The following is a 27,332-nucleotide window of genomic DNA, read 5'->3' on the forward strand; positions in this document are numbered from 1 at the left end:
GAGTCACTGCGCTCAGCCCCTTATAGCCTTTTTTGCCCCTTATCTGGCGTCCAATTCAAAATCATATCTAGGATCAAACATTTCATTTAATTAAAACATCTCTTTAGTCTCTTTTAATCGGAAACAGTTCCTGGACTTTTCTTTGATCCTTTGTGATCCTGACTTTTTTGAAAAGTACAGGCCAGTTACTTTGTAGATTGTTCCTCAGTTTGTATGTGTTTGATATTTCCTTGTGATTCAGTTCAAGTGTGCTTTTTTTTTTTTTTTTTTTTTTGAGACGGAGTCTCGCTCTGTTGCCCAGGCTGGAGTGCAGTGGCGCGATCTCGGCTCACTGTAACCTCCGAGTCCCGGGTTCAAACAATTCTTTGCCTCAGCCTCCCAAGTACCTGGAATTACAGGTGCACGCCACCATGCCCAGCTAATTTTTGCTTTTTTTTTTTTTTGCAGGAATACTGCTTCAGTTTATTGGCCAGCACCTTCAGTTAGTTGCTTTTTGTATTATGTCCAGGTCTGATAGGTGTATCTTCAAGGAATTTAATCCAATAGGATCTTAATGATATTGGATTCAGAAGTCTTCTCAATTTAGTTTCAATTTGAATTTCTGTTATTTAAATGAGGATTAACATATTTTAAATGTTGAATGGCCATTGACTTTTCTTTTTTTATGAATTATCTGTTGCCTGTTTTAAATAATGATTTTCTATCTTTCTTTTAATTGTTTTCTCTTGATTTTTTAAAATACAGCTCTTTGGATTTTAGGACACTCTGTTTTTGATTTAAGTTGTGCATATTTTCTCCCATTTTGTCATTTGTCTGTGTTTGTATTCTTTTAGGCAATTTTTAAATATAGTAACATTTATTCATATGATTGTGAGACACAGAATTTTCCCCTCTTAACTGTGTCCCCAGTTAAGAAGGACACAGTCTATTTTTCCTTCTAGCATTTTTATGATTTTTTTTTTTTTTTTTTTGATACGGGGTTTTGCTCTTGTCGCCCAGGCTGGAGTGCAGTAGCATGATCTTGGCTCACTGCAACCTCCACCTACTGGGTTCAAATGATTCTCTTGCCTTAGCCTCCCAAGTGGCTGGGACTACAAGCACCTGCCACCACACCCAGCTAATTTTTGTATTTTTAGTAGAGACGGGGTTTTACCACGTTGGCCAGGCTGGCTGCGAACTCCTGACCTCAGGTGATCCACCTGCCTCAGCCTCCCAAAGTGCTGGGATTACAGGCATGAGCTACCACTCCCTGCCAATTTCATTTTTTAATTTTTTTTTTTTTTTTTTTTTGAGACAGAGTCTCGCTCTGTCGCCCAGGCTGGAGTGCAGTGGCGGGACCTCAGCTCACTGCAAGCTCCGCCTCCCGGGTTTACGCCATTCTCCTGCCTCAGCCTCCCGAGTGGCTGGGAGTACAGGCGCCTGCCACCTCGCCCGGCTAGTTTTTTGTATTTTTTTAGTAGAGATGGGGTTTCACCGTGTTAGCCAGGATGGTCTCGATCTTCTGACCTCGTGATCCGCCCGTCTCGGCCTCCCAAAGTGCTGGGATTACAGGCTTGAGCCACCGCGCCCGGCCTCATTTTTTAATATTTAGATATTTTATATATTTGGAGTTAATTTTGGTATGTGGTATAAAATGGGGTTCCAATATTACCTTTCTCCAATAACATTTACTGAATAATCCACCTTTCCCCAGAGATCAGGGATTCTATTCTGTTAATCTTTTCTTTCCCTTCATATGCAGTATCCAACTTTTTAAAAATAAAATTTCAACTTTTATTTTAGATTCAGGGGTACATGTACAGGTTTGTTGTATGGTGTATTGTGTGATGCTGAGGTTTGGGATATGATCCAGTCACCCAGGTAGTGAGCAGGATACCTGATAGGTAGGTAAGTTTCATCGTTTGCCCTCCTCCTCCTCTCCCTGCTGTAGTAGTTGCCAGTGTCAGTGTTCTCATCTTTATGTTCATGTGTACCCAGTGCTTAGCTTCCAGTTATAAAGGATAACGTGGTATTTGGTTTTGCTTCTGTGTTAATTCATTTAGGATAATGGCCTCTAGCCACATCTGTGTTGCTGCAGAGGACATGATTTCGTTCTTTTTTACGGTATCCAACATTTTAATGATAGGAGTGGTATTTTGAAATCTCTGCTGTCTTTATTATCAGGCATTTTCTTCCAATTCTTGCTTTTTAATTTTCTTGCTTGTTGAATTTAAATGGAATGTATCTGCTTTCATACTTGTATTTTCATTGGTGTCATAGTTAATTTGTATATCATGTATCAAATATCTTATTAACTTGCAGAGATTAACATCTTTATATCATTTTATAGATGTAATTTTAACCCATGGGATTCTTTTTTTTTTTTTTTTTTTTGAGATGGAGTCTCGTTCTGTCACCCAGGCTAGATTGCAGTGGTGTGATCTTGGCTCACTGCAACCTCCACCTCCCAGGTATAAGTGATTCCCCTGCCTTAGCCTCCCAAGTAGCTGGGACTACAGGCATGCGCCACCATGCCTGGCTAATTTTTGTATTTTTAGTAGCCATGTTGGCCAGGCTGGTCTCGAACTCCTGACCTCAAGTGATCCGCCTGCCTTGGCCTCCCTGGGATTACAGGCATGAGCCACCATGTGCAGTCAACCCATGTATCCTTAATGAAGATGATATTGCCTCAACGGAGTTGAAAACTGGTTAGTGGGGAGGACAAAATCTTAGATAGTACAGTGGCTTTTGGCGCTTCAACGCTCAACTATACCAAACAAAATCTTACTTAATTATTTACCTGCTCTCTTACCGGGTTTTCTTGGTATCACACAAGCAACACTGATGTTAAGTTCATGGATTATACATGTATGCAAGATCGATGCTACCAAAAAAAAAAAAAAAAAGGATCAGTGCTACAAAACTATGGCAAGTAGATGGCTGTAGTTGGAGAACTTGCTCAATCTTGAAGTCATATTGCACGAGGCGGCGTGCTGCGCCCACACTGGCTGTCATGTGAATGTTGTTCATATTTGACCCTCAGTGCTTTTGTGTGTGCCATGGCTTGGAGAATTACATTATAGTTAACATAGTTTGTTTTATTATTCTACAAAAGTTATTCAACCTATGAAATAAACAACTCCAGACTTAGGTAATGAATGACTATTTATTCATAGAAACATTGCAGTAAGGGAAGAGGTGTTGTAATTGGAAGAACACTACAACCGTAAGATCTGCAAGCAGAGCAAAGGTCAGGCATAAAGGAATTTTCTTTTATAGGGAAGAGTAAACAGGCAAGAAAGAACTAGATTCAGGGGAGTGGGATGAGACTGTTTTGGATCTGTTGACTCTGATGTGTCTGTCAAAATGTCTGTGAGTCTAGCTGATGTTCATGATGTCTGAAAGGAGGCCACATTTTGGTCTCTGAAGCGCCTTCCTAAGATTGGGAGCAAAGCACCTCACTTTGTGTTTGGGTCCAGGGGGATGGTGGGGGGCTCCCTGGGCATGCCCTTGTTCTACTGTGGAGGTGAAGATGCCATGGGAAAGTAACAGCACCTAGGGTCCTGTTCAACATGGACATTAAGGAAGGGTCTGGCCTGAACCCCTTCTGCAGTAGCTGGCTTCCATTGGGTTTGTGGAAGGACTGAGATTTTTTCCAAATTCCCAAAAGAGGAGAAGTAAAGGTAGTTCTAAGTAGTTTTATTTTGTGGGCTGCGAGCCAACTGTAATCTTGTGGCTTTTTTTCCTTCTCCAGCACTGGCTTCTCTGGACTTTGCACACCTCCAGGAAAGGAACTCAGAAAATCCATCAGTTCTGACAGTTCTAAAAAACCATGCCCCACGTGAGTTGCTGTTTCTTTCCTTCTTGAAGTACAATCATTTTGTTGTGTAATGTGAACACCAGATTTATTTATCCCAGAATTTCCTGCCTTGTTTGGTCCCTTAAGGGAACTGCTGCCAAAGTCTCCCATTCTAGTGAGTAATAGTAGCAAAGAGCCCAGTTCTTCTCAGTGCTTTTCCCCTCTCCAAACAGTTTTTAGATGTTCATTCAGCAGATAATTCTGCATTGTCCACAGGCATAGTCTTCTGCCCAGAGCTCTGAGGGAACAGAAATACCTCCTTTTAAGAATGGTGCACGTTAGTACAACGGTTTGGTGAGGTAGAGATGAGTGTTTGAATGTGACACATGACAAAGTTTGATCTTCTCTACAAACCTGCGTTTTCCACTTGAAAGTGACAGCATTTTTTTGTTGGATGTTCCTAGTCTCAGTGTGTGGCAAGATATTCTGTGAAACCTTGAAGATTGAATGGGAACAGGTTCCTGTGAAGGAAGGGCTCTTGTTCCTGATATAGTTTCCTGTTGCTGCTGTTACTGATAACCACTATAGTTAGTGGCTTAAATCAGTATAATTATGATTTATACTTCTGCTGGTCAGAAGTCTGAAATCAGTCTGAAAGGGCTGATATCATAGTATTAGCAGAGCCATGTTCCTTCTGGAGGTTCTAGAGGACTGGATAATCTGTTTCCTTATCTTTTTCTGGTTCTAAAGGCCGTCCACAGTCCCTGGGGTGTGGCTTCCATCCGTTTTCAAAGCCAGCAATCACATTTTGACCTTTGCTTTCATCATCACATTTCCTTCTTTTACTCACCTGCCTCCCTCTATCACTTATAAATACATTGGGCCCAACCAGATAATCCAGGATAACCCCCTCTCAAGATCCTTAATTTAATTGCACTTCTAAAGTCCCCTTTGCCATGTAAGGTAAGGTATACATAGGTTTTGTAACCAAATTCAGGTCCAGACCACTTGCCACTTGAAAGCTCAACAGATGAGCATTGGTGAAAGGAAGGTTAGCTTTATTCAGGAAGCCAGCAACCCAGGGGAGGCAGTGAACTAGTGTTCAAAGACCACTGAGTTCTGTCTCCATATCAGGGGTTTTTAAGGGAAATTAGGAAAAATGATGATCAAAACATTCTTGTGAAATGTGCAGTCTCAGTTCATTGCTTTCTTGGTCATTGCTTTCTTGATCAGTGTTTTGTGGCCTTCTGTAGGTGCCGTCAGCCTATTCTTATCAGGCCGATCAGCCCATTCCCAGAGTTGTTAGTCTGCTTATTTTAATTCTCTTATCTCTGTTGAAGGTCCTGTTTTCCTGAGACTGTTCTTACTGAATAATCTACAAAGTCAAGCAAACTAATAATTATATTTAAGCAAGCAAGCTTTTCTTTAACATTGAGTCAGTACTGTTACTGTTTCAGGGATTAGGTTGTGGACATGTTTGGGGGACCTTTATTCTGCCTTCCACAACCCTCTTGCCCAGGAACCAATGAGAGAGGATGATCATAGTCAAGTTCACCTTGGGATTTCCCGGAATGTACCAGTTCAGAGTGATGTCTCTGTGCCTGGACTGGCATCCAGTACCTTGCTGTAGCCTAGGAACAGGGAAAATAGGAGCAAATAAAACATACCAGATGCGGCCGGGCGCGGTGGCTCAAGCCTGTAATCCCAGCACTTTGGGAGGCCGAGACGGGCGGATCACGAGGTCAGGAGATTGAGACCATCCTGGCTAACCTGTTGAAACCCCGTCTCTACTAAAAAATACAAAAAACCAGCCGGGCGAGGTGGCGGGCGCCTGTAGTCCCAGCGACTCGGGAGGCTGAGGCAGGAGAATGGCGTAAACCCGGGAGGCGGAGCTTGCAGTGGGCTGAGATGCGGCCACTTCACTCCAGCCTGGGCGACAAAGCGAGACTCTGTCTAAAAAAAAAAAAAAAAAAAAAAATACCAGATGCATACTCTCAAGAATTATAGATTCTAAGAGCTCAAAGACATTAGAGAATTTGTCTAATTCAAATACTCCCAAATAAGCAGATCATTTTGTACATAAAATGGAAATATCATATGTCCATTCTATTCTGTGACATAATAACTTGATGAATCTGAGTCTTCAAAAAATTCTTAGGTTATATTCAAATTTTATTTTCTAACCTAGGGATTTGGTAAACATTGGAAAAAATTCATCTTTTTAAAAGTCTTTAAAGGCAGAAGGGAGAGCAAGAACTTGTATTCATTGAGAGCATATTAGTCATTGAGGCGTTGAAAGCCTAATCTGCTGTGCAGTTAAAATTTGCTGTGAAATAAATGCATGCAGTATTTTATTTAATCAAGAAACTGCATACATCTGGACATCTGGCGTTTTAAATTCTCAGACCTTTCTGGATAATGGAATTGTTCTATTGTACAAAGGAGGTTTTATCTGTGGCAATAGGAATGATAGAGAATCATGTTAATACTATGGTTTAGGCAACCAATTTCCTGTTGAAAACAACACAAAAAAGTAACACAAAAGTGTTACTTGCTTCCTTCAATTACCTCCTCCATTTTCTTCTCATTTCACTTCAGAATCATTGCTGTATTTTCACAAGTAATGGATTTGTTGTTTCAGTTGTTGGTGACTTTCAGGGATGTGGCCATTGACTTCTCTCAGGAGGAATGGGAATGCCTGGACCCTGCTCAGAGGGACTTGTACAGGGATGTGATGTTGGAGAACTACAGCAACCTGATTTCATTGGGTAAGATCATCCTACATAATATTCAGAATTTGTTCCCCATAATTTCTGCCTCATTCATTGTGAATTTCTGATCTCCATTCCCTGAGGAAAGGCTTACGTTTCAGTAGAGGTAGAAATGGACAGCTCCACTGTGTACCTTTTATCTCTTATCCTTTAGACTGTCACATCTTTCTCTGTCTCTTCCTGTCAGTGTCTCCCTTCTTTGATGGCCAATGGACTAGATTTGAATCTGGGAATCCCCTAGCATGACCATACCATTTCCTTTCTTTTAAGCTGGATATGTAGTCCCTAAGCCAAATGTATTTTCCTTACTAGAGCAAGGACAGGAGCCCTGGATGTTGATGAGAACCATGACAAGAAGACAGAGCTCAGGTGAATAAGGGCTGGTCACGGTCAGCTATTGCTAATAATACAGGTGATCTGTAGGTGGCAGCACTTTGACGTGTCTGCATGAAGCTCTCTTCAAAGGCCTATGGAAAGAAGGCTTGAGACATAGGGAGAGCAGGAAGGTTATGTCTGTGAGTTCCCAGTGGAACCTCCCTCCCAACTCCCATTTGCCACTCTTCTGTTTTACATCCCATTTTTGTCTTAATAAGGGAGCTACCTTTGGTCTGGTCTCTTTTGGAGACAATGCTTTTATCTATTTTTCCAATTATGTTTTTTCCCAGTTGCTCTTTTATAGTTAAACTTGGATAAGTATCTCTAGCCAGCACATACCTGCTGAGACTTTGCTGTGTTCATAGGTTAGGAGGACCAGGAATGATAGCTCTGGGGAGGTAACATTTGAATTGAGACCTGAATAAAGTTGGCTATAAATCAGGGAAATGTGTGTTCAGGCAGAGGGAAGAGAAGATCCTGAGAGAAGCTGAGCTTCACTTGTTTGAGAATCAGCAAGAAGGCCAGTGTGGCTCCTGAAAGTGGAAATTCAAGGTGAGGTCAGAGAAATAGGCAGAGATCAAATCATGTAGGACCTTGTTGGTTGTTGCAAGCGGTGAGATTTTATTCTAAGTGCAATCAGGAGCCCCTGGCTGATTTTTTTGCAGATAAGTAAAGGATCTTTGTTTAAAGGTCACTCTTGAGTGCTATGTGGACAGTGAGGATAAGAATGAAAGCAGGAAGACTAATGAGAGAACTACTTCAGAAGTTCACACTAGAGATAACAGTGACTTGGAATTGGGTTTAATATGTGGAGGTGATGAAAACAGGTAATATTTTGAAGGTAGATTTAATACCTTCATAATGGAATTATTTTGAAGATTGGCAATAGAGGCTTCAGGGTTTGGAAGGCTGGAGAAGGAAGTCAAGAGTTATGTATTTGATATGCTCATTAGATATCCGTGTGGTGAAGTTAGATAAGCATTTGGAAGCCTGTGGGTGGAGGGAATAGTCAGGACTGAAGAGATAAATACAGGATTAATCTCTGTACCAAGGAACTGAATGAGATTATGGAGTGAATTGGTTTGGATGGAAGGCAAGGTACAGTTCAAGGACTGAACCATGGGGTGTTCCAACATTCAGTCAGGAACAATCTAGCAAAGGAAGTTGAGGACTAACCTGAGTAACCTGTGACCTAGGAAGAAGGAATGCAGTGTATTGGAAGCCAACTGACAAAAGGACGAAGCAGTTAACTCAGAGAGATAACGCTAAGAGTTCAAGTAAGATGAAGGCTGAAAACTGGCTATTGGATTTGGCAAGATGAAGGGTGTTGGTGACCCTGACAAGGTGGGTTTGGAAACGAGAGGAACAAAAACCTCATTGGAGAGTATTTAAAAGAGAGTGAGAAAGAAGTAAGCCAACAATAAAAACTAGAGTGGGACAGTGAATTAACTCACCAGGAACTGTTGAAAGCCCATTTGAGGAGCCCTCAAAGTTACAAATAGAGTTTACAAATATTTTAGAAGGTTTTAAGAACACTGTAATAATTAGGGGAAAGAAATGTGATTACAGTTTGTATATGCAGTATTATTTCAACTACAAAAATCCATGGAACAAATTTAGGAAGGAAATATGGCAAAATGTTAATTATGGTGGTAGGAGAGAAAGAAAAGCAAAAGGTATAGACAGGAAGCGTGCATACCTCTTGAGAAGTGTTACCACTCTCCTGATTCTATAGTTCACCCTGCAGCTTCTGTTCGCTGCAGCTCCTGTCCACTGCAGGGTGAACCACAGAATCAGGAGAACTTTTTGTTTTATTTTGTTTTGTTTTGTTTTCTAAGGAGAATCTTTAAAATGGTGGTAGGCTGGGTATGATGGCTCAAGCCTGTAATCCCAGCACTTTGGGAGGCTAAGGTGGGTGAATTGCTTGAGCCCAGGAGTTCAGGACCAGCCTGGGCAACACAGCAAAACCTCATCTCTACTTAAAATAAAAATTAGCGGGGCATTATGGCACATGCCAAAAAAAAAAAAAGGAAAGGAAAAGGGAAAGGAAAGGAGAGAAAGGGAAAGAAAGAAAGAGAGAGAGAGAGAAAGGAAGGAAGGAAAGGAGGGAAAAGAAAGAAAGGAAGAAAGCTGGAGGGGTGGTATAAAGGTAAATGATCTGGTAACTTAAGTGGTGGTGGTCAAAAAGGACGGTTGCTTGAAATTATGCTTTAAGAGGTGTTATTGGTAATAACATCCTTTGACGTTATGTATTATTATGTTAGTACAAGTTGTGATAATCATTGTTGAAAAGAGACTATTATGGATTTGGCAATTGGGGATAGGAAACGTGATGTTTGGGAATGAAATGTTTAGAATATAAATAAATGGTCCTAATATTGTAGGAATAGTGAAAGATGTAAATAAATTTTGGCTTGCCTTTTTCCCAACGGGGTCTCATGTTTTAAGGCTTCAGTGTTCTTTGGTGATGGATTTTAAGAATAGGCATATTTCAAAAATTATAATTGAAGTAAACAGTGCTAGAATTATTGAAAAAAATTATGTGGATTTTTTAGTTTTGGTATTTAAACATACATGCTGATCACTTTTCAAAGTGTTACCGTGAAACTAATTCAAGTGTAATAGGTGTCTTAGTTCATATTGTGTTACTATCAAGGATACCCTAGGCTGGGTAATTTATAAAGACCAGAGGTTTATTTGGCTCGTGGTTCTGCAGGTTGTACAAGAAGCATGGCACCTCTGTCTGTTTGGCTTCTGGTGAGGACCTCAGGCCGCTTCCATTCATGATGGAAGGTGAAGGGGAGCCAGTGTGTGCAGAGATCACATGGTGAGAGAGGGGAAAGGTGACAGGCTTTTTTTTTTTAAACAGCTCTCTTGAGAACTAGTAGAGTGAGAGCTCAGTCATCCTTGAGGGAGGGCATTAATCTGTTCTCTGGCAGCCAGCCCCCATGACCCAAGCACCTCCCACTAAACCCCATCTCCCAAGACGCCATACTGGGAACTAAATTTCAAGATGAGATTTGGTGGGTACAAACCACATCCAAACCATAGCAGATGGTATTTATGTTGTATATCCATCAATATAGTTAGAGTATTGTCATGGCATGTCTGATAAATCAAATGTTGTGGAAAGAAAGTCAGGCTAACACCTACAAATACAAAATGGATTTTGGCTGAGGTTGAGTGTATAACCTGAAAATATGGGAATCAGTGAATAAATCCTGTAATGGTGAAGACTGCACCTATCGATAGAACATGTTAGAAATGTGCTACAGCATAGTATGTATCATGAGGATTGATGTCTGCTGATGAGTTCGAACAGTTCCTGTTAGGCCTCCAACTGTCAGCAGAAAAATAAAGCCTAAACCTCATAATATAGCTGGAGATCATTTAATATTACCTCCCTGTGGGGTTGCTAGTCAGTTAAATACTTTAACTCCTGTCAGAATAGCAATAATTATAGTGGCTAGTGTAAAATACATTCAGGTATCAATGTCTATTCCTGCTGTAAATATATTGTAGTCTCATACAATAAAGCTTATGAGCTACATTGATATTATGGGTCATATTATTTCTATGTAACCAAATGGTTCTTTTTTTTTCCGGAATAATAGGTAGCAATATGTGAGCAATATTATTCCAAAACCTGGTAAAATAAGAATGTACACTTTTGGATAGACAAAAAAATCAGAATAAATATTGGTCTAAAAGTGGATCTCCTCCTCCAGCTAGATCAAAAAAAGTGTATTAAGATTATGGTCTGTCAGCAGTATGGTGATGCTGGTTGCTAGTACTGGGAGAGAGAGTAATAAAAGCACAGCTGCAATTAATAGTGGTATCTGGTATTAGATATGGCTGGTGGCTTTATTTATAATTGTAATAAAATTAAAATCAGTAGCTCTTAAAATTGATGAAACACCTGCAAAATGTAATGAGAAAATGGTATGATCTGCAGAGGCTTCTGCATGTACTAGATCAGGCCATCTTGAGTTATTTTATATGGTGAAAGGTAGGGGTCCAGTTTCGTTCTTCTGCACATGGCTAGCCAGTTATCCTAGCACCATTTATTGAATAGGGAATCCTTTCCCCATTGGTTAAGGCTCACCTGTTTTCCGGTGTCACAGTACTGCTGCTTCCTGTAGAAGGGGCCTCCTCCACAGGGCCTGTGTGATTGGGTGTTGTGCTGGTGTCAGCTGGTTGGGTTCGTCTGACCTCAGGCCCTGGGGGAAACGGTCAGGTGCCAGCAGAGTTGGAATGGGGCAAGTAGTTCCCCAGTTACCAGGCCCCTAGCTGGCACACTGGACAGCCTGTGAGACCTGAAGGGGCTGGACTGCAGTCGTGCTAGCCCAGAGTTCAGGTGCTGGCTTTGATGCGGGTAGGCGGGACAGGTTGGTTTCCAGGTCACTGGTCAAACTCTCATGCAGGGTCCTACAGAACGCTTAGGTGGTGGGAGCCCAAGGGAATATCAAGGTATGTGGGGTTTGGATTTTCAGAAGGGCTCTGGGCTGCAGGTGAAATGTTCAGGTGGGGGCAGGGCGGCTGTGCTGCGGGCCTTTCACTGAAGAGGGCAGGACTCCTGCAATAGCGACTGGCAGCTGCGGGGCACGTGGCGCGCTTGCATTTCCCTCCCTTCCGAACAACTCCGAACTTCACTGTTGAGGGCATGCAGAGGTGCGAGGTGTTACCTGTTACCTCTGGGAATTTTGCCCCAGAGGAACACAGAACCGCAGGCCACCGCAGAGTTTAGGCGGAGGTGCGGTTGCTGCAGAGGTGCGGTTGCTGCGCTGGAAGACTGAGCTGGTGAGCCTTAGCCGCCTCAGAGGAGGTAGGGCAGGGGTTGCATGGTCTGCTATCTGGGAGGTTCCTGGGGAAATGCAAAGCCTGCCTGCAGAGTTCTTGTGGAGAGGGTCGCTATGCTGCAGAGCTCAGGCGGGAGCAGGGTGGAGCCGAGCCTTGCCTGGCGAGGAGGGGCTGGGCAGTCTGACCGCCCTTCAGCACTGTGACTGCAGCTTCCGCTGGGGTTATGGCAGCTGGCACCGAGCTGCCCAGGGATCCGGGGCTTGTGGTGCTCCACATGGGCTTGAGCAGTGCCTCTGCAAAAACTCTAGGCAGCTTTCTGTGTTGGTCTAGTGGCCCAGGGGTGGGATTGGCAGGTCCTCCTGTGCCCAGGATTGCAAAGGGCCATGTAGGAAGTGTGGTTCCCCCAGGGACACTCACTCTCACCGTTTAACCATGTTAGGGAGCTTCACCCACTCCATGCCAGTCCCAGGAAGGTGACTGCCTGGCTTCTCTCCTCTCTGTTCTCTGGGAGTCAGTTGGCGTCCGTGGTAAATCCTGACGTGGTCCTTTAGACCAGCGCTACCCCAACCTTTTTGGCACCAGGGACCGGTTTCACGGAACACAGTATTTCCTTCCGGCCGGGTGGAGCGGGGCGAGAGGGGAAGGGCAGACAGGTTTGGGGATGAAACTGTTCCACCTCAAATCATCAGGCATTAGATTCTCATAAGGAGCCCGCAACCTAGATCCGTCCTATGCACAGTTTACTACAGGGTTCGAGCTCCTGTGAGAATCTCAAGCTGCCGCTGATCTGAGCTCAGGTGGTGATGCTTACCCACTGCTCACCTCCTGCCATGCTGCTCGGTTCCTCACAGGCTGCCAAACAATATGGGTCTGTGGCCCGGGGTTGGGGGATCCGTGTCTTAGATGATCCACTTAAAGATACAGTATTTACTTGCAACTTTGTTTCCTCTCCCTGAGAGTGGTGCATACTAGCTGCTTGTAGTCAGCCATCCTGAATGCCTCCTCTAGAGTTACATTTAAATTTACATTAAGATTAAAATTTGAGTAAATTTAAAGTTGAACTGAAATTCTGTTCTGAATAGCCAGCTATCACCAGATTTTCACCTCTACTCATGGATCTCCCTATTTTGCTACATATATGAGTCAGCCTGTGGGTAGCTTGTCTAGTTTTGGGTTTTTAGCTAAAGTTCTCTTGGTAAAATTGTTCGTTCATTACATAAAAGGTATAAAGGATTAGTTTTGCTTTTTTTGTCCTTAAAATTATTCTTTCATCTTTGCAATATGGTACTTTTTCTGTAGCACCTGAAGAAATTCCTTTCTCCTATACCTTATGTTGTGAGTAAATGTTTTGGTCTAAATAAATATAATTGTTAGCTTCTGTTGATTTGGGGCTAGGTCTGGTTCAAAGTGGTGAAATCAATATGAAATCTTCCAGATGTAGGCTGAGTTTAATAAACACTTTGGTTTATTAAAGCATATAGTATGTTTACTTTGTTATGACTCATCTCCTCATATATAAATTTATATTAATTATAAATTTGGATATATTGAAATATTTGAGGAGGGTGATGGATGGGTGTGTGCGTACTTCATGGCCCTATTCAGTTAAGCTCTCTGGTCTTAATTTACTATGAAATTTTCCTTTTGCCTTAAATTTCATAAAGTTTGTTGTGGGTGGAATGTTCTTTAATTAGAAAATATAGCCCATTTCTTTCTGTCTTTAAGCTGCACCATGACCTAATGTTTTCATGTAAATACTTGTGTTTAATACCTTTTAAGGTTTTGCAGAAGATGACGGTGTATAGGCTGAATTAGCAAGAGATAGTGAGGTTTATTGGGGTTTATTGATTACAAAAAAGGGATATAAGCACTGCCAAGTCCTTTGTGTTTTAAGCTGTTGCTGGTAGTACTCTGGTGAATAACTCTGTTAATTTAATTAAGTTTATGGCTATGCATAGGAGGATATTTCTTCTCAGTTTGGGTCTTAACTATCATGTATTCAGAATATATTAAATCACTTTCATTGTTTATTTTTATATTAGCTGTAGCTTTTTATGACCTAGTTAAGGTATAACTTTGTTTATAATCTTAAACATGTTTTATGCTGAGTTTTATTAATTTGGGTTAGTCATGACTGCAAGCATGAAATTTTACCAACCCTAAGGAAAATTAGTATAACTTAGTCAACCTTTGGTTAACTGCTTAATTTTTATCATTGCTGTTTTCTGTGACTGTATTGGTAGAATAAGGTTTTATGAGCTGCTAATTAGGATGCTTGAAGCCTGCTCTTTTTGGTTTTTGTTGATCTAGAGGACATTCTCACTAGAATGCAGATAGTTGCAAGGGTTACTAAAAATGAATAAAGAGGTCAGGACTAAACCTATTTGTTTATAGAGTTATATGAACTCATTTAGGCATTGTCAGTGCCTTGCGTTGTGAATTAAGCTACATTAGCTTATATGTAGAAAATTCCCTCTCAAGAAAAAATGGCTAAGTTTAAGTGCTGTGTCAGTATTGGTGGATTTTTTAGTAAATTTAGTAAAAAAACAAACTTTTAACCCAGAAAGCCTAATTTCTTATTTGCTTTTTGGATTTTGATAAATTCTGTAGGAGTTGGGCTAAAACTTAGTTCTAGATGAACTTGTGTGTGTGTGTGTGTGTGTGTGTGTATGTGTATGTGTGTGTGTGTGTGTATGTATGCCTTACCTGTAGTTAATAGATACAAGATTTCCTGTTTTGCGGTTTGGCAAGAATAAAAGCCTTATATCCACAAGTAGTACAATAGCTTGAGATTGTGGAGTTAATTGACCTGAAATTGTGTATACATGTTTGTGTCATGTTTTTTACTATGTCCACTGAACGTGGAGTAATTAAACTTTACGGTTTTACTGTAGAGAAAGACTATTCAGTTTCAGCTCAGCTACAGTTTGCTTTATTGTATCAAGTCTAGGACAGCCATGTTGGATCATAACATTCCCTAAATTAAAAAATACCAAGTGTGTGACACCACCACAGTGATGTGTGATCATGGACTGGTTAGCCATTAGTCCATCGAGATGTCTTATTAAAGAGGAATGAATGGGCAATCTTAAGTCCGTGACTGTGAAGTAAGAACCAGATGGCAGGCATAGTTTCATCCAAGTTTCATGGGCCCAGAACGAGAAGTGGGACACGTCTCAAGCAAGTTGCTGGTTTCTTGAAGCTTAGTACTAAAGAAATCCTGTTGGCGGTAATAAGCTTGTTGTCAAGGACTGATTTGACTGAGTGTACTGTGAATAATCAATAATTTCATGTCCTATGTAAAATAAATGATTTAATGTATTGAACAGTATTTGTATTGGTAAATCTGACATATGTGGGTATGCCATTCAATGTGTTAAGCACTGTTTGTAATTTCATGTATATGCTTATATGCATGGGGAGTGGATCTTAATGTGTGATTACACATGCATATACAATGTACAATCAAGCATAATAGTACTAGTACATTATTAGGAAAAGCACATAATGCATCCATAGAGTAGTTAGATTTTATGTTTATTTTCTCAGTACTGACATAGCATTTAACAGTAATTTTTCTCAAGAGTCAGGTTACAGTTTAAGTGGAATTTCAGCTTTAGAACCCCGAGACTTGAGGTTCTAGTTTTGTTATTTGAGGTGTTATATTGTTAGGTTTGTTAATAGAGTTATTTATAATTATGTGAATAATGGGTTATGATGAAGTGGAGGTGATTTTTGATTTTGAAAATTTAAAGGATTGGGTAATTTTTGAGGGTGAAGAGTTTGGACTTCTTCAGGAAGTTTCTATAGGTATAACAGCATTATATAGTTACGAAGGCTGATTCATGGTTGTGGCCAGTTGTTCTTTATTTGTTGGTATCTTTATTGTTACTGAGATTACTCTGGGAAATTAGATAGGTAGGAGTGTAGCCAATAAAAGTGAGATAAGGAAGGAGAAGAAAATGCTTTAATTAGAAGATGGTTATTGAAACTATCATTTGGAAGTGAGAAATGATTTTTAGAGTCACTCTTTCTAGTCAAATCTAGTAAAACTGGTGCTATGTTTTGATTTGTTGAAAGGTTTAGGTGTGGTCATAAACCATCAACTGTTGGGAAGGAACCTAGAAGGTTGGAAAATTTGTATATATATGAGGATTCAAATTTAAAATTTTATGTTATTAGTTGAGTTCTAATGTTATAATGAAACTTAAGGTAGTTAAAACATGAGCTAAGAGTTTTAGGTAGAATGGCATAGTCATTTGAGGAATAGTTATGGGAATAATATTTTTGGAGATAAAAAAAATTCAGTGGGCCGGGCATGGTGGCTCACTCCTGTAATCCCAGCACTTTGGGAGGCCGAGGTGGGTGGATCACAAGGTCAGGAGATCGAGACCATACTGGCTAACACGGTGAAACCCTGTCTCTACTAAAAAAAATACAAAAAATTAGCCGGGCATGGTGGGGGGTGCCTGTAGTCCCAGCTACTCAGGAGGCTGAGGCAGGAGAATGGTGTGAACCCAGGAGGCGGAGTTGGCAGTGAGCTGAGATTGCACCACTGCACTCCAGCCAGGGTGACAGAGCAAGACTGTCTCAAAAAAAAAAAAAAAAAAAAAAAAAAAAATTAGTGAAAATAATACAGATTGCAAGACATTTAATTGAACTAGCTAGGAGGGGGATTGTTTTTGTTGATTTGAGTTAAAGTTGAAAAGCAGAGTTGTCCCAGGATTGTAAAGAAAATAATTTGAGTACTATAGACAGCTCTTAGGGAGGTGACAATAAGCATGATTTAAAGGGCTCAGGTGTTGGCATACTGTGTTTGCGGTTTTAATGTTAAATCTTTGGAGCAGAAGCCTTTAAGGAAGGGCATACCTATTAAGTGTAGGCTTCTGAAAATGAGTAAAGACATGGGAAAGAGTATAGTTTTAAATAGGCCTCCTAGTTTTCTAGAATATTTTTCATCATTCAGGGTATGAATAATGGATCCAGAGCATAGAAAAAGTATGTTTCAGGAATACATGCGTACAGATGTGAAGAAATGCTAAATGTGGTTGATTAATGCCACTAGTGACAATTAGGAGACCTAAGTTTGAGGTAGAAAAGGCAAATGATTTTTTTAAATGTTATTTTGTGTTACGGCACAGATTGCTGTGAATGAAGTGGTAATACCACCTAAACAGTTTTGTTATTTTCTTTTTTTGAAACAGGATCTCATTCTGTTGCCCAGACTGGAGTGCAGTGGCAAAATCACAGCTCACTGCAGCCTCACGCTCTTGGACTCAAGTGATCCTCTTACTTTAGCATCCTGAGTAGCTGGGACTACAGGTGTGCACCACCACGCATGGCTGATTTTATTTTATTTTGTTTTATTTTATTTATTTATTTCTGTAGACACAAGATCTGTGTCTACTGTGTTGCCCAGGCTGGTCTTGAACTCCTGGGTCCAAGCGATCCTCCTGACTCAGCCTCCCAAAGTCCTAGCATTACAGCTGTGAACCACTGCACCCCACTGTGTTTTATTTTCTATTAGTAGATAAAAGTGTATTAATAAGAAAATTCTTGTTACAACTATTGTGCTGGAATGAAGTAAGGCTAAAACTGATGTTGAGCCCTCTGTCACTGATGGTAGTTATGGGTGAAAACCAAATTGGGCAGATTTACCAGTTGCTGCTGCCAGGAGAAGCCTAATTAATGAGAGAGTGTCAGGGTTGGGGTTGAGTATGGAAATTTTTTGGAATTCTCATGTGTTTGAGTGTAACAATCATGATGCTGATAATAGGAATCCAATATCTCCAATACTTGTATATAAAATTGCCTGGAGGCTGCTCTATTTGTGTCTGTTAGGCCATATCATCATCTAGTAAGTAAAAATGATATAATTTCCATTGTTTTTCATCCAATAAAGAGTTGGAAGAAAAAAAAAGAGTTGGAAGAAGTTGGTAGCATTAGCCAATATTAGTATGGTTGTGAGGAATATAAGTATGGACTTAAGTAATTGATTAATATTTTGGTCTGAAAGTATATATCACATTGAAGATTCTATAATTAATCGTGATGAAAGAAGCTACTGGTACAAATATTAGTCTGACTTGAAGCTGAGTGTCAGTTTTAAAGTTTGAATAGTCATTCAATATCAGTTTGAAATAATTATTGCTTGCCCTGAATGAGTAAATATTGGGGTTGGAAATAGGCTGGTGGCAAATGAGTATTTTTTTAAAAATAGTTATAGTAATTGGTAAAAATAAGTTGGTAAGTAAAATTATGGTAGAAGAAGAGAAGAAATTTACTTTATTCAAAGTTGCACCAATTTTTTGGCTCCTAAGGTCAATAGATTACTTCTAACTTTTAAAAGTTCAGAAAGCCATATTATTATATATGGAGGCATGAGTTAGCAGTTCTTGCATACTTTCTTAGCAAAATCATCAGTTCGCCCTTATCTGCAGGGTATACATTCCAAGGCTCCCCCAGTGGATGCCTGAAACCAGAGCTAGTACTGAGCCATACATATAATGTGTTTTTTGAATCTGATAAAGGAGATAGCTACTGGGTGGTGACTAATAGGCAGATCCTTTTTGGATAATGGCAAAATTAGACAATATGCTCATCAAAGGGATGATTCATGTCTTGAGCAAGATGGAGTAGGATGGTGTCAGATTTCATCATGCTATTCAGAATGGCACAGTTTAAAACTTATGAATTGTTTATTTCTGGTATTTTCCATTTAATATTTTGGACCTCAGTTAACTATAAGTATCTGAAACCACACAAAGTAAAACCTTTGGGAACTACCATAAAGAGTTTTAAGCTTCTATATAAGATTCACAACTGAATGTTTTATTTAAACTATATTTACAATATATGGGTCCTGGAATAATTTTGGAGTTAAGTGACAGGAGTAATAGAGGTAGAAGATGTATAAATATGAGAGTATTTTCTCATGTGAATAATGGTTTGATGTTATTAATGTGATATGTGAATTTTTCTCATTGTGATGTGATTGATAGAGGGACTATATGGCCATAATTAGTACATCAGTCCTATTTGGATAATGGCAAATTAGATCATAAAAATAATGATACAATTTCAAATAATTCTCCATTCAGGTTAATAGTTGCTAGTAAGGCTGTCAACTGCTAACTCAGGCCTCCATATATAACAATGTGGCTTTCTGAACTTTTAAAGGTTAGAAGTAATCTGTTGGCCTTAGAAGCCAAAAAGTTGTTGCAAAAGGCTAGGTCAGTTAGGCTAGCCCGTACTTATCACGTTTCTGTTAAAGGAAATAATGTCTGTAGTCTGCAAGCTAATAGTACAGATGCTTCTCAATATACGTTGGGGTTACTTCTGGATAATGTCAGAAATATTGTAAGTAATTCTATGTAACTCCCTTGGTAAGTCAAGAAGCATAATGAATGTGTATTGCTTTCTTACCATGGTAAATTTGAAAAATCATAAGTCTAAGTGTCATAAGTTGGGGAACCTTGTATCTGGTTTGGCTATGGATTTGTTCATAGTTTGAATTTGGTTTTTGTTTGTTTGTTTTGAGATGAAGTCTCGCTCTCTCACCCAGGCTGGAGTGCAGTGGTGTGATCTCAGCTCTCTGCAACCTCCACTTTCCAAGTTCAAGCGATTCTTTTGCCTCAGCCTCCCAAGTAGCTGGAGTTACAGGCACCTGCCACCATCCCCAGCTAATTTTTGTATTTTTAGCAGAGACGGAGTTTCACCATGTTGGCCAGGCTGGTCTCAAACCCCTGACCTGAGGTGATCCGCCCACCTCAGTCTCCCAAAGTGCTGGGATTACAGGCATGAGCCACCGTGCCAGAATCATAGTTTGAATTTGTAAGGCAAAATCATTTTGATGTTGTGTGGTCATGGGCAGTTATTAGGGCTGTGGCTCCTATAAAACTTCATGGCATTTGGATGAGAAACGCTATAATTGGTAATGCTGTATGAGCTACAGATTAATACACAATGATTTTAAGTCTGTTTAGTATGAACAAATAGAATTTGTTATAATTATTCCTCATAGTGATAGTAGAAATGAATAGGCTATATACTTTTAGTAGATTTAAAATTAGGGTAATTTGTATTACACCACAGCCTATTAATTTTAGTAATGTGGCTGCAAGAACTGTGGGTGCAGCATTCGGGGTTTCTACATATGCTTTTGGTAATCAAAGATGGAGGATATAAAGGGGTGGGTTTTTTTGTTTTTTTCTTTTTTTACTATGAATGCTATAATGCCTTCTATTTATAGGAGACTGTTCAGGAGTTTGCTAGTATTTGAATTCAATAGTAGGTTATTAAAATATTTAATGAATCCATGGTATTTTAGATATAGATTAATTATATGAGTAGGGGTAAAGAGCCAATCAGTGTATAAAACAGGAAATGAAAGTCCTGTGTTTAATCGTTCTGTTTGGCTTTCTCATTGGGTAATAACAATTAGAGTTTGAATGAGAGTTGCTTCAAGGAGACCATAGAATACAATTAGTTCTATGACGGTAAATGTCATGATTAGGAATATTTGTAGAAAAATTAACATCGGCCGGGTGCGGTGGCTCATGCCTGTAATTCCAGCACTTTGGGAGGCCGAGACGGGTGGATCACGAGGTCAGGAGATCGAGACTATCCTGGCTAACACGGTGAAACCCCGTCTCTACTAAAAATACAAAAAACTAGCCGGGCGCGGTGGCGGGCGTCTGTAGTCCAGCTACTCAGGAGGCTGAGGCAGGAGAATGGCGTGAACCTGGGAGGCGGAGCTTGCAGTGAGCCGAGATTGGGCGACTGCACTCCAGCCTGGGGCACAGAGTGAGACTCCATCTCAAAAAAAAAAAAAAAAAAAGAAAGAAAAATTAACATTGAGTATTTTTTTTGTATGTCTGATTCCTTGGTGAGTTGGTGTTGACTTGCTATAATTATGTCTATCTTGGGAGAGGTTAGGTGAAGCAAGGCAGAGGGAAAAACATGAAGGAAAACATTGTTTCCGGCCAAGTAGCGTGCTCAAAGTTTCAATAGGATCAAGAAGGTGAAGAAAATAATCGAAGTGGGGGCAGAGGTTGTAGAGGATTTTGTAGAAAGTACACGATGAATTCCAAAAGGCATAGTTTGGAGTGAAGTAGGACATGGATGGGATAAGTGAAGTAGGACATGGATGACCAAGGACCCAGGAAACCAAGGCTTCTAAGAGTATTGAGATAAGTCAGAGATATCAGGCATTACAGGATTGGCCTCTAGTGGTCTTTTAGGGGAAGGTGGATGGTTATTCCTTTTATAAGTTAAGGATAGTAGGGCTTTGACACTAAGAGCTTATGGAAATTGAGATCTCCATGGAGAAGCCAGCCTTAATAGCAGGATGTGGAGGTCTTACCAGCACCCAGAGCTATGGAGGCTTTGCTTGTAAACTGCAGTGGGTGGAGTGGCTGTCTTAACGGAAGAGAGATTACTGGAACAGCATTGCTAGGAGCCTGGGATTGGGGACAGCTTCTCAGGAAGTGCAATGGTACATGAAGTTTCAGGTGAGCCCTGAAAGAATGAAAAACAGGTAAGGAGACTGAGGGTGGAGAGAAGAGGGAAGAGCATTCCTAGCAGAAGTAACAGTGTACTGAAGACCATAGGAGGATGGAGCTTGGTGTATATGAGGTATTGAGAGAAGGCCTTCACAGCTGGAGTCTAGTGAGGCAGAGGTGCCACAAGGGAGTTGGAGAGGCTGACTGGAGCCAGGCCAGGCAGAAACTGGTAGAGGTTGTGAATATGACCTAGAAGGTTATAAGCAGCACTTGTTGTTTTTAATAAAACAGGAGATAAAATAACAAAATATGAATATATAATACATATAGCAAAGAGAATTTTATGATATCCTTGTTTTATGTTTATGTGTGTACTCAGTCATAATATGTATTTCTTACTATGAGGTTGCAGTCAAAAGAAATTTGAAAAATACTGCAGAAGAGTTCAGATTTTATCCCCCAAATTTTTGCAGGCTGTTGAAGAATCTTAAGATGGTGACATAATGTGATTTTCATATTTACTATTCCATTCTGTCTGCCAGATGGAGATTAGAACAAAGGGTCTTGTAACATTACTGAGTAGGTTTTTGTTGTGGTTCAGGATGCTTTGGGGCCAGGCGCAGTGGCTCATACCTGTAATTCCAGCACTTTGGGAGGCCGAGGCAGGTGGATCACTTGAGACCAGGAATTTGAGACCAGCCTGGCCAACATAGTGAAGGCCCATCTCTACTAAAAATACAAAAATGAGCCAGGCATGGTGGTGCACACCTGTAATCCCAGCTACTCAGGAGGCTGAGGCAGAATTGCTTGAATCTGGAGGCAGAGGTTGCAGCGAGCTGAGATGGCGCCACTGCACTCCAGCCTGAATGATAGAGCGAGACTCTGTCTCAAAAAAATAAAAATAAAAAAAAAATAAAGATGCTTTGGGCTTCCTGAGTGTCAGCAGTGGTGCTGGTGATAAGGTAACAGATTCAAGAGCTACTTAGGAGATACACATTCAGTAGGACTTGATGGGGGCTAGAATAAAAGAAACCTCCTAAAATGATAACTCCTTTTCAGACTCCATTTTGTTGTCTTCACTCACCACCCCTTTTGCAGTTTTCCCTTTTTTCACCATATAGTTTTTCATTAATGACAATGAAAAAGACTGCTAAATGTTAATTGAACACATTTTTATATGTACTCCTCATTCTGGGTACAGTTCTGAGACTTTCATATTCTAATCCTAACTTTTTCTTTATTCCTCTAGATTTCTGCGTAGCACCTTCCTGTGTTCTCATAGTGCTTCCTACCCCAGAATCATATTAGATTTATATTTCTTCCCATTTTTAGTAGGGCACTAGCACATAGGTAGCTGTTTTGGGTCCCAGCTGAATTTATTTGATTCCTTATAGTGTTCCCTTAATCACCATAAGCCCATTGATTTCTTTCAAAGTGTTTTATAAACCATATTGTTCTTCTATGAAAGAAACGAAATAAAAGCAGGGTCTGTCTTTTTCCATGATATGTTGCTGACATGAATTGGTATTAAACTGAGCTGTGCTGTGCATATGGCAGGTGGGCGGGGGGTAGTTGCTTTTGTTTCTACAGTTTCTTTTTGCTTTTCAGCAAAAGTGTGTTTTCTCAAGTTTCAGAGGCTTATTTCTAAAACTGTTTAAATTTGAACTTACTGATGTGTATTTATTTTTCTTCCCATTACCAGTCTCTGTTATTCTACAACCTATATACAGTGGTCAGAGACCCTGTGCCTGCTGATCCAGTTACATCAGATAGGTTTCTCTGCATTTGAAAAGTACACCTGTTTCCCAACTTCTTTGTTCAGAATGATATAACACCTTTATTGTGTAAACTTTTCACTATTTACAGGACATTTTGAGGTACTTCTTCGGGAAATATAAGAACATTTGGGAAATATAAGAACATTTTTCTTTCCAAGTAAGACGTGGAAAGAAAGATGTGAAAAACTATATTAAAGAAATAAAACATTGTATGTATACTGTGTTCTGGGGACTAGCTATATAATAAAACATTCATTTTCCCCCTACACATGTAGAGTTTGAGGATTAGAAAGATCAACAGATAAATAAATGAAATTTTAGAATTGCAAAAATTCAAACAAGAATTAGGAATAAATTACAGGTATAGAAAATATATGGCATGGACCTAATTAAAGTGATCCAGGGCAGTCTTTCTCAGCAGCTGACATTTAAGCTAGGACATTTCACACACAAAGGATGTGGCCACTTTGACAGCATTCTTGGCAGATGGAACAGCACATGGAAAATCTAAAATGGGAAAGAATTTGACATGTTCTTGGAGCTTAAATCAGGCCAATAAGATTAGAACACTGTTCCTGAAGATAGCAGTGGCTCAAAATGAGGCTTAAAAGGTAATTTTGAAGAAGCTGGTGAAATTTAAGAAAGAATTGGATCATAAAAGGGGCTTGTAGGCCATGAATAGTAATTTGGATTTTGTTCCAAGTACAAGGGTAAACCACGGAAAAATTATTAGCTCTATTCTCAAACTTTGTGTTGTATGAGAAGCATCTAAGGAGATTTATGAATAAAGGAACATTTACATTTTAAAAATTGTTGACAAATATTGAATGGCAACAATGTGTAAGTAATGATGTTAGGCACTCGAGATAAAGCAGTATATGAAATGAAGTCCCTGCTTTGATTAAGCATGGGACAGACAGACAGTAGTCAAACTTTAGAAATGGTACATCCATTAGTGAAAAATGCAATATAGGTACAATTGTGTGTTGGATATTTTGATAATGTGACAACTGAGCAGAAAACTGAAATGAGGGAGCAAGCCATGCATATATCTAGAGGAAGGGCATTCTAAAAACAAAACTGTAAACGGAGAAGCATATGCTTGACACTTTTTAACACCAAGGAGGCCATTATGACCAGAGCCAAATGAATAATTAGCGGAGTGGTAGGTGATGATATCAGAAAAGTGGCCAAGGTGGGGAGATGACATAAGAATGGTGGCCACGGGCAAGTTCGTGTAGGGTCTTGTGAGCCATATTAAGGACTTTGGATTTTATCCTGAGATGGCACACTATTAATGGGGAAGATTTTTAGCAGGGGAATCATGATATAAACCACATTTTGAAAGAATTCCTCTGGCTGCTGTATGAAGAATAGATCATAGAAGCAAGGATGAAAGCAGAGAAACCAGCTAAGAGGTTATGACAATGAGAGATGGGTGACTTGGCCTAGGATGGTGGTAGTGGAGGTGGTCAGATTCTTAATTTTGACAGGAGAGCTGATAGGATTTGTTGATAGATTGTATATCCAGCTAGACATCTGTTTTCAAGAGGGTGTTTTTATTACTATTTTATAAGCCTCCTGGGTGTTTCTAAGCCATTCCAAAGTTTGAGAACCACTGACTTAACCTATTTTTCTAATTACCTTCTTTCCTATAAGCTCTCCTTTTTATTCTCTCCTTGTGCCTTTAAAGAGCAAATGGCACAAAATATTTCTATACTGTTTAAGCCATTCTATTCTTATGAGAATTATTTTCATCTATCATTTTTTTTTATTATACTTTAAGTTCTAGGGTACATGTGCGTAACGTGCAGGTTTGTTACATATGTATACTTGTGCCATGTTGGTGTGCTGCACCTCATCTGTCATTTTTACCATAGAATTTTTACTTCTCCTTGTAAACAAAAGCAGGAATTTGTTTTCTTATTATTCTACAGACTTCGAATCCAGTCGTGCAACCAAAGAGTTATCTCCAGAAAAGGAAATTTATGAAATGGAATCACTCCAGTGGGAGAATATGGGGAAACTTATCAACCATCACCTTCAATACAATGGTCTTGGAGACAATATGGAGTGCAAAGGCAACTTAGAGGGTCAAGAAGCAAGTCAGGAAGGGCTTTACATGTGTGTCAAAATTACCTGTGAAGAAAGGGCCACTGAAAGCCATTTAACCTCTTCTACTTTTCATCGGATAATTCCCACCAAGGAAAAATTGTACAAATGTAAGGAATGTAGACAAGGTTTCAGCTACCTGTCATGCCTTATTCAACATAAGAAAAATCATAATATAGAAAAATGCTCTGAAGTTAAGAAACACAGGAACACCTTTAGCAAAAAGCCAAACTATATGCAACATCAGAGAATTCAGACTGGTGAGAAACCTTATGAGTGTATGGAATGTGGAAAGGCCTTTGGTCGCAGTTCTGATCTCATTCAACATCAGAAAATTCATACTAATGAAAAACCTTATCAGTGTAACGCATGTGGGAAAGCTTTTATTCGTGGTTCACAGCTCACTGAACATCAGAGAGTTCATACAGGGGAGAAACCATATGAATGTAAGAAATGTGGAAAAGCCTTTAGTTATTGTTCACAATACACTCTTCATCAGAGAATTCATAGTGGTGAGAAACCCTATGAATGTAAGGATTGTGGGAAGGCCTTTATTCTTGGCTCTCAGCTTACTTACCATCAGAGAATTCATAGTGGGGAGAAACCTTATGAGTGTAAGGAATGTGGAAAGGCCTTTATTCTTGGTTCACACCTTACATATCATCAGAGAGTTCATACTGGTGAAAAGCCTTACATATGTAAAGAATGTGGGAAAGCCTTTTTATGTGCCTCCCAACTGAATGAACATCAGAGAATTCATACAGGTGAGAAACCCTATGAATGTAAAGAATGTGGGAAAGCCTTTTTTCGTGGCTCACAACTTACTTACCACCTGAGAGTTCATTCAGGTGAGAGACCCTATAAATGCAAAGAATGTGGGAAAGCCTTTATTTCTAATTCGAATCTTACTCAACATCAAAGAATTCATACCGGAGAGAAGCCCTACAAATGTAAGGAATGTGGAAAGGCCTTTATTTGTGGCAAACAACTTAGTGAACATCAGAGAATTCATACAGGTGAGAAGCCCTTTGAATGTAAGGAATGTGGAAAGGCCTTTATTCGTGTTGCCTATCTTACTCAACATGAGAAAATTCATGGTGAGAAACATTATGAATGTAAGGAATGTGGGAAGACTTTTGTTCGTGCTACACAACTTACATATCATCAAAGAATTCATACAGGTGAAAAGCCCTACAAATGTAAGGAATGTGATAAGGCCTTTATATATGGCTCACAACTTAGTGAACATCAGAGAATTCATAGAGGTGAAAAACCTTATGAATGTAAACAATGTGGGAAGGCTTTTATTCGTGGCTCACACCTTACTGAACATCTGAGAACTCATACTGGAGAGAAACCCTATGAATGTAAGGAATGTGGGAAGGGCTTTAGTCGTGGCTCAGAACTTACTCTGCATCAAAGGATCCACACTGGTGAGAAACCCCATACATGTGTCCAGTGTGGTAAAGAGTTTAGACGTCCTTCACAACTTACTCAACATATAAGGCTTCATAATTGAGAAAGCCTTGAATGTGATTAAATATAAGAAAATCTTTATCATCTATTTCATATCTATACTGAATGTGGGACATCCTTTTGCTTCTGCTCAGAATCTACTCGTTCTTAGAAGGCCTGTATTAACATGGATGCAGAATAATTTCAGAAACCCCTTATAAATAATTAACATCTCTATAAACCCTAGAATATAATGCCGAATTATATCCTTTATTAAGCATCATCTCCATTTCACCATATCCTAACTGAAATCAGATACATTTATTTGTGTGTTTTTTTCTATTTGTGTAATTGTATTACAATGACTAAATTATAATTAAATACATACAATTCCCTTTGGATAGTATCTGATATTTATTTTTTAAATGATTGCAATTATTATCATTACATACTGTTAGAGAACTCAAATGGTGGGAATAGTTTATGATTACAATAAAAAGATGCAACCATTCTCTTATCATGTATCCCTTTTAGAACAACAGATACTTTATCTTAGAACAAAACCTTTCTAGTGTAGTAAAAGTATGAAGGACTTCAGAGCACATCAGTTTTGCAGCATCAGATAATACCAGAAAGAAACTTGCAGAAATTGCTTTAGGGCTGTTGTTTTTATGTATTTGCCTTAAATGGAAATATAAACAAAATTTACCGACTACAGTTTTTCCTCATTTGAATCTAACCCATTTCTGATATACTGAAT

At 39.6% G+C, this 27,332-nt stretch overlaps 1 protein-coding gene across 3 annotated transcripts in view; it reads left to right on the forward strand.

The window, feature by feature from the left end:
• ZNF571 (zinc finger protein 571) overlaps positions 1 to 26,976 on the forward strand; it is a 29,397-nt gene extending 2,421 nt beyond the window's left edge. For 2 of the 3 annotated variants that reach the window (XM_023229209.2, XM_023229208.1), the window contains exons 2-4: positions 3,734 to 3,820; positions 6,420 to 6,546; positions 24,943 to 26,976. In XM_023229209.2, coding sequence (XP_023084977.1) covers positions 3,812 to 3,820; positions 6,420 to 6,546; positions 24,943 to 26,636 — 1,830 coding nt within the window. In that variant the 5' untranslated portion in view covers positions 3,734 to 3,811 and the 3' untranslated portion in view covers positions 26,637 to 26,976. Of the gene's footprint in view, positions 1 to 2,668; positions 2,688 to 3,733; positions 3,821 to 6,419; positions 6,547 to 24,942 lie in introns of those variants that run through there. The other variant, XM_023229210.2, reaches the window with a different exon arrangement.
• Positions 26,977 to 27,332: the final 356 nt, after the last annotated feature.

Source organism: Piliocolobus tephrosceles, chromosome 21 (assembly GCF_002776525.5).
Source record: "Piliocolobus tephrosceles isolate RC106 chromosome 21, ASM277652v3, whole genome shotgun sequence".
Taxonomy (NCBI): Eukaryota; Metazoa; Chordata; class Mammalia; order Primates; family Cercopithecidae; genus Piliocolobus; species Piliocolobus tephrosceles.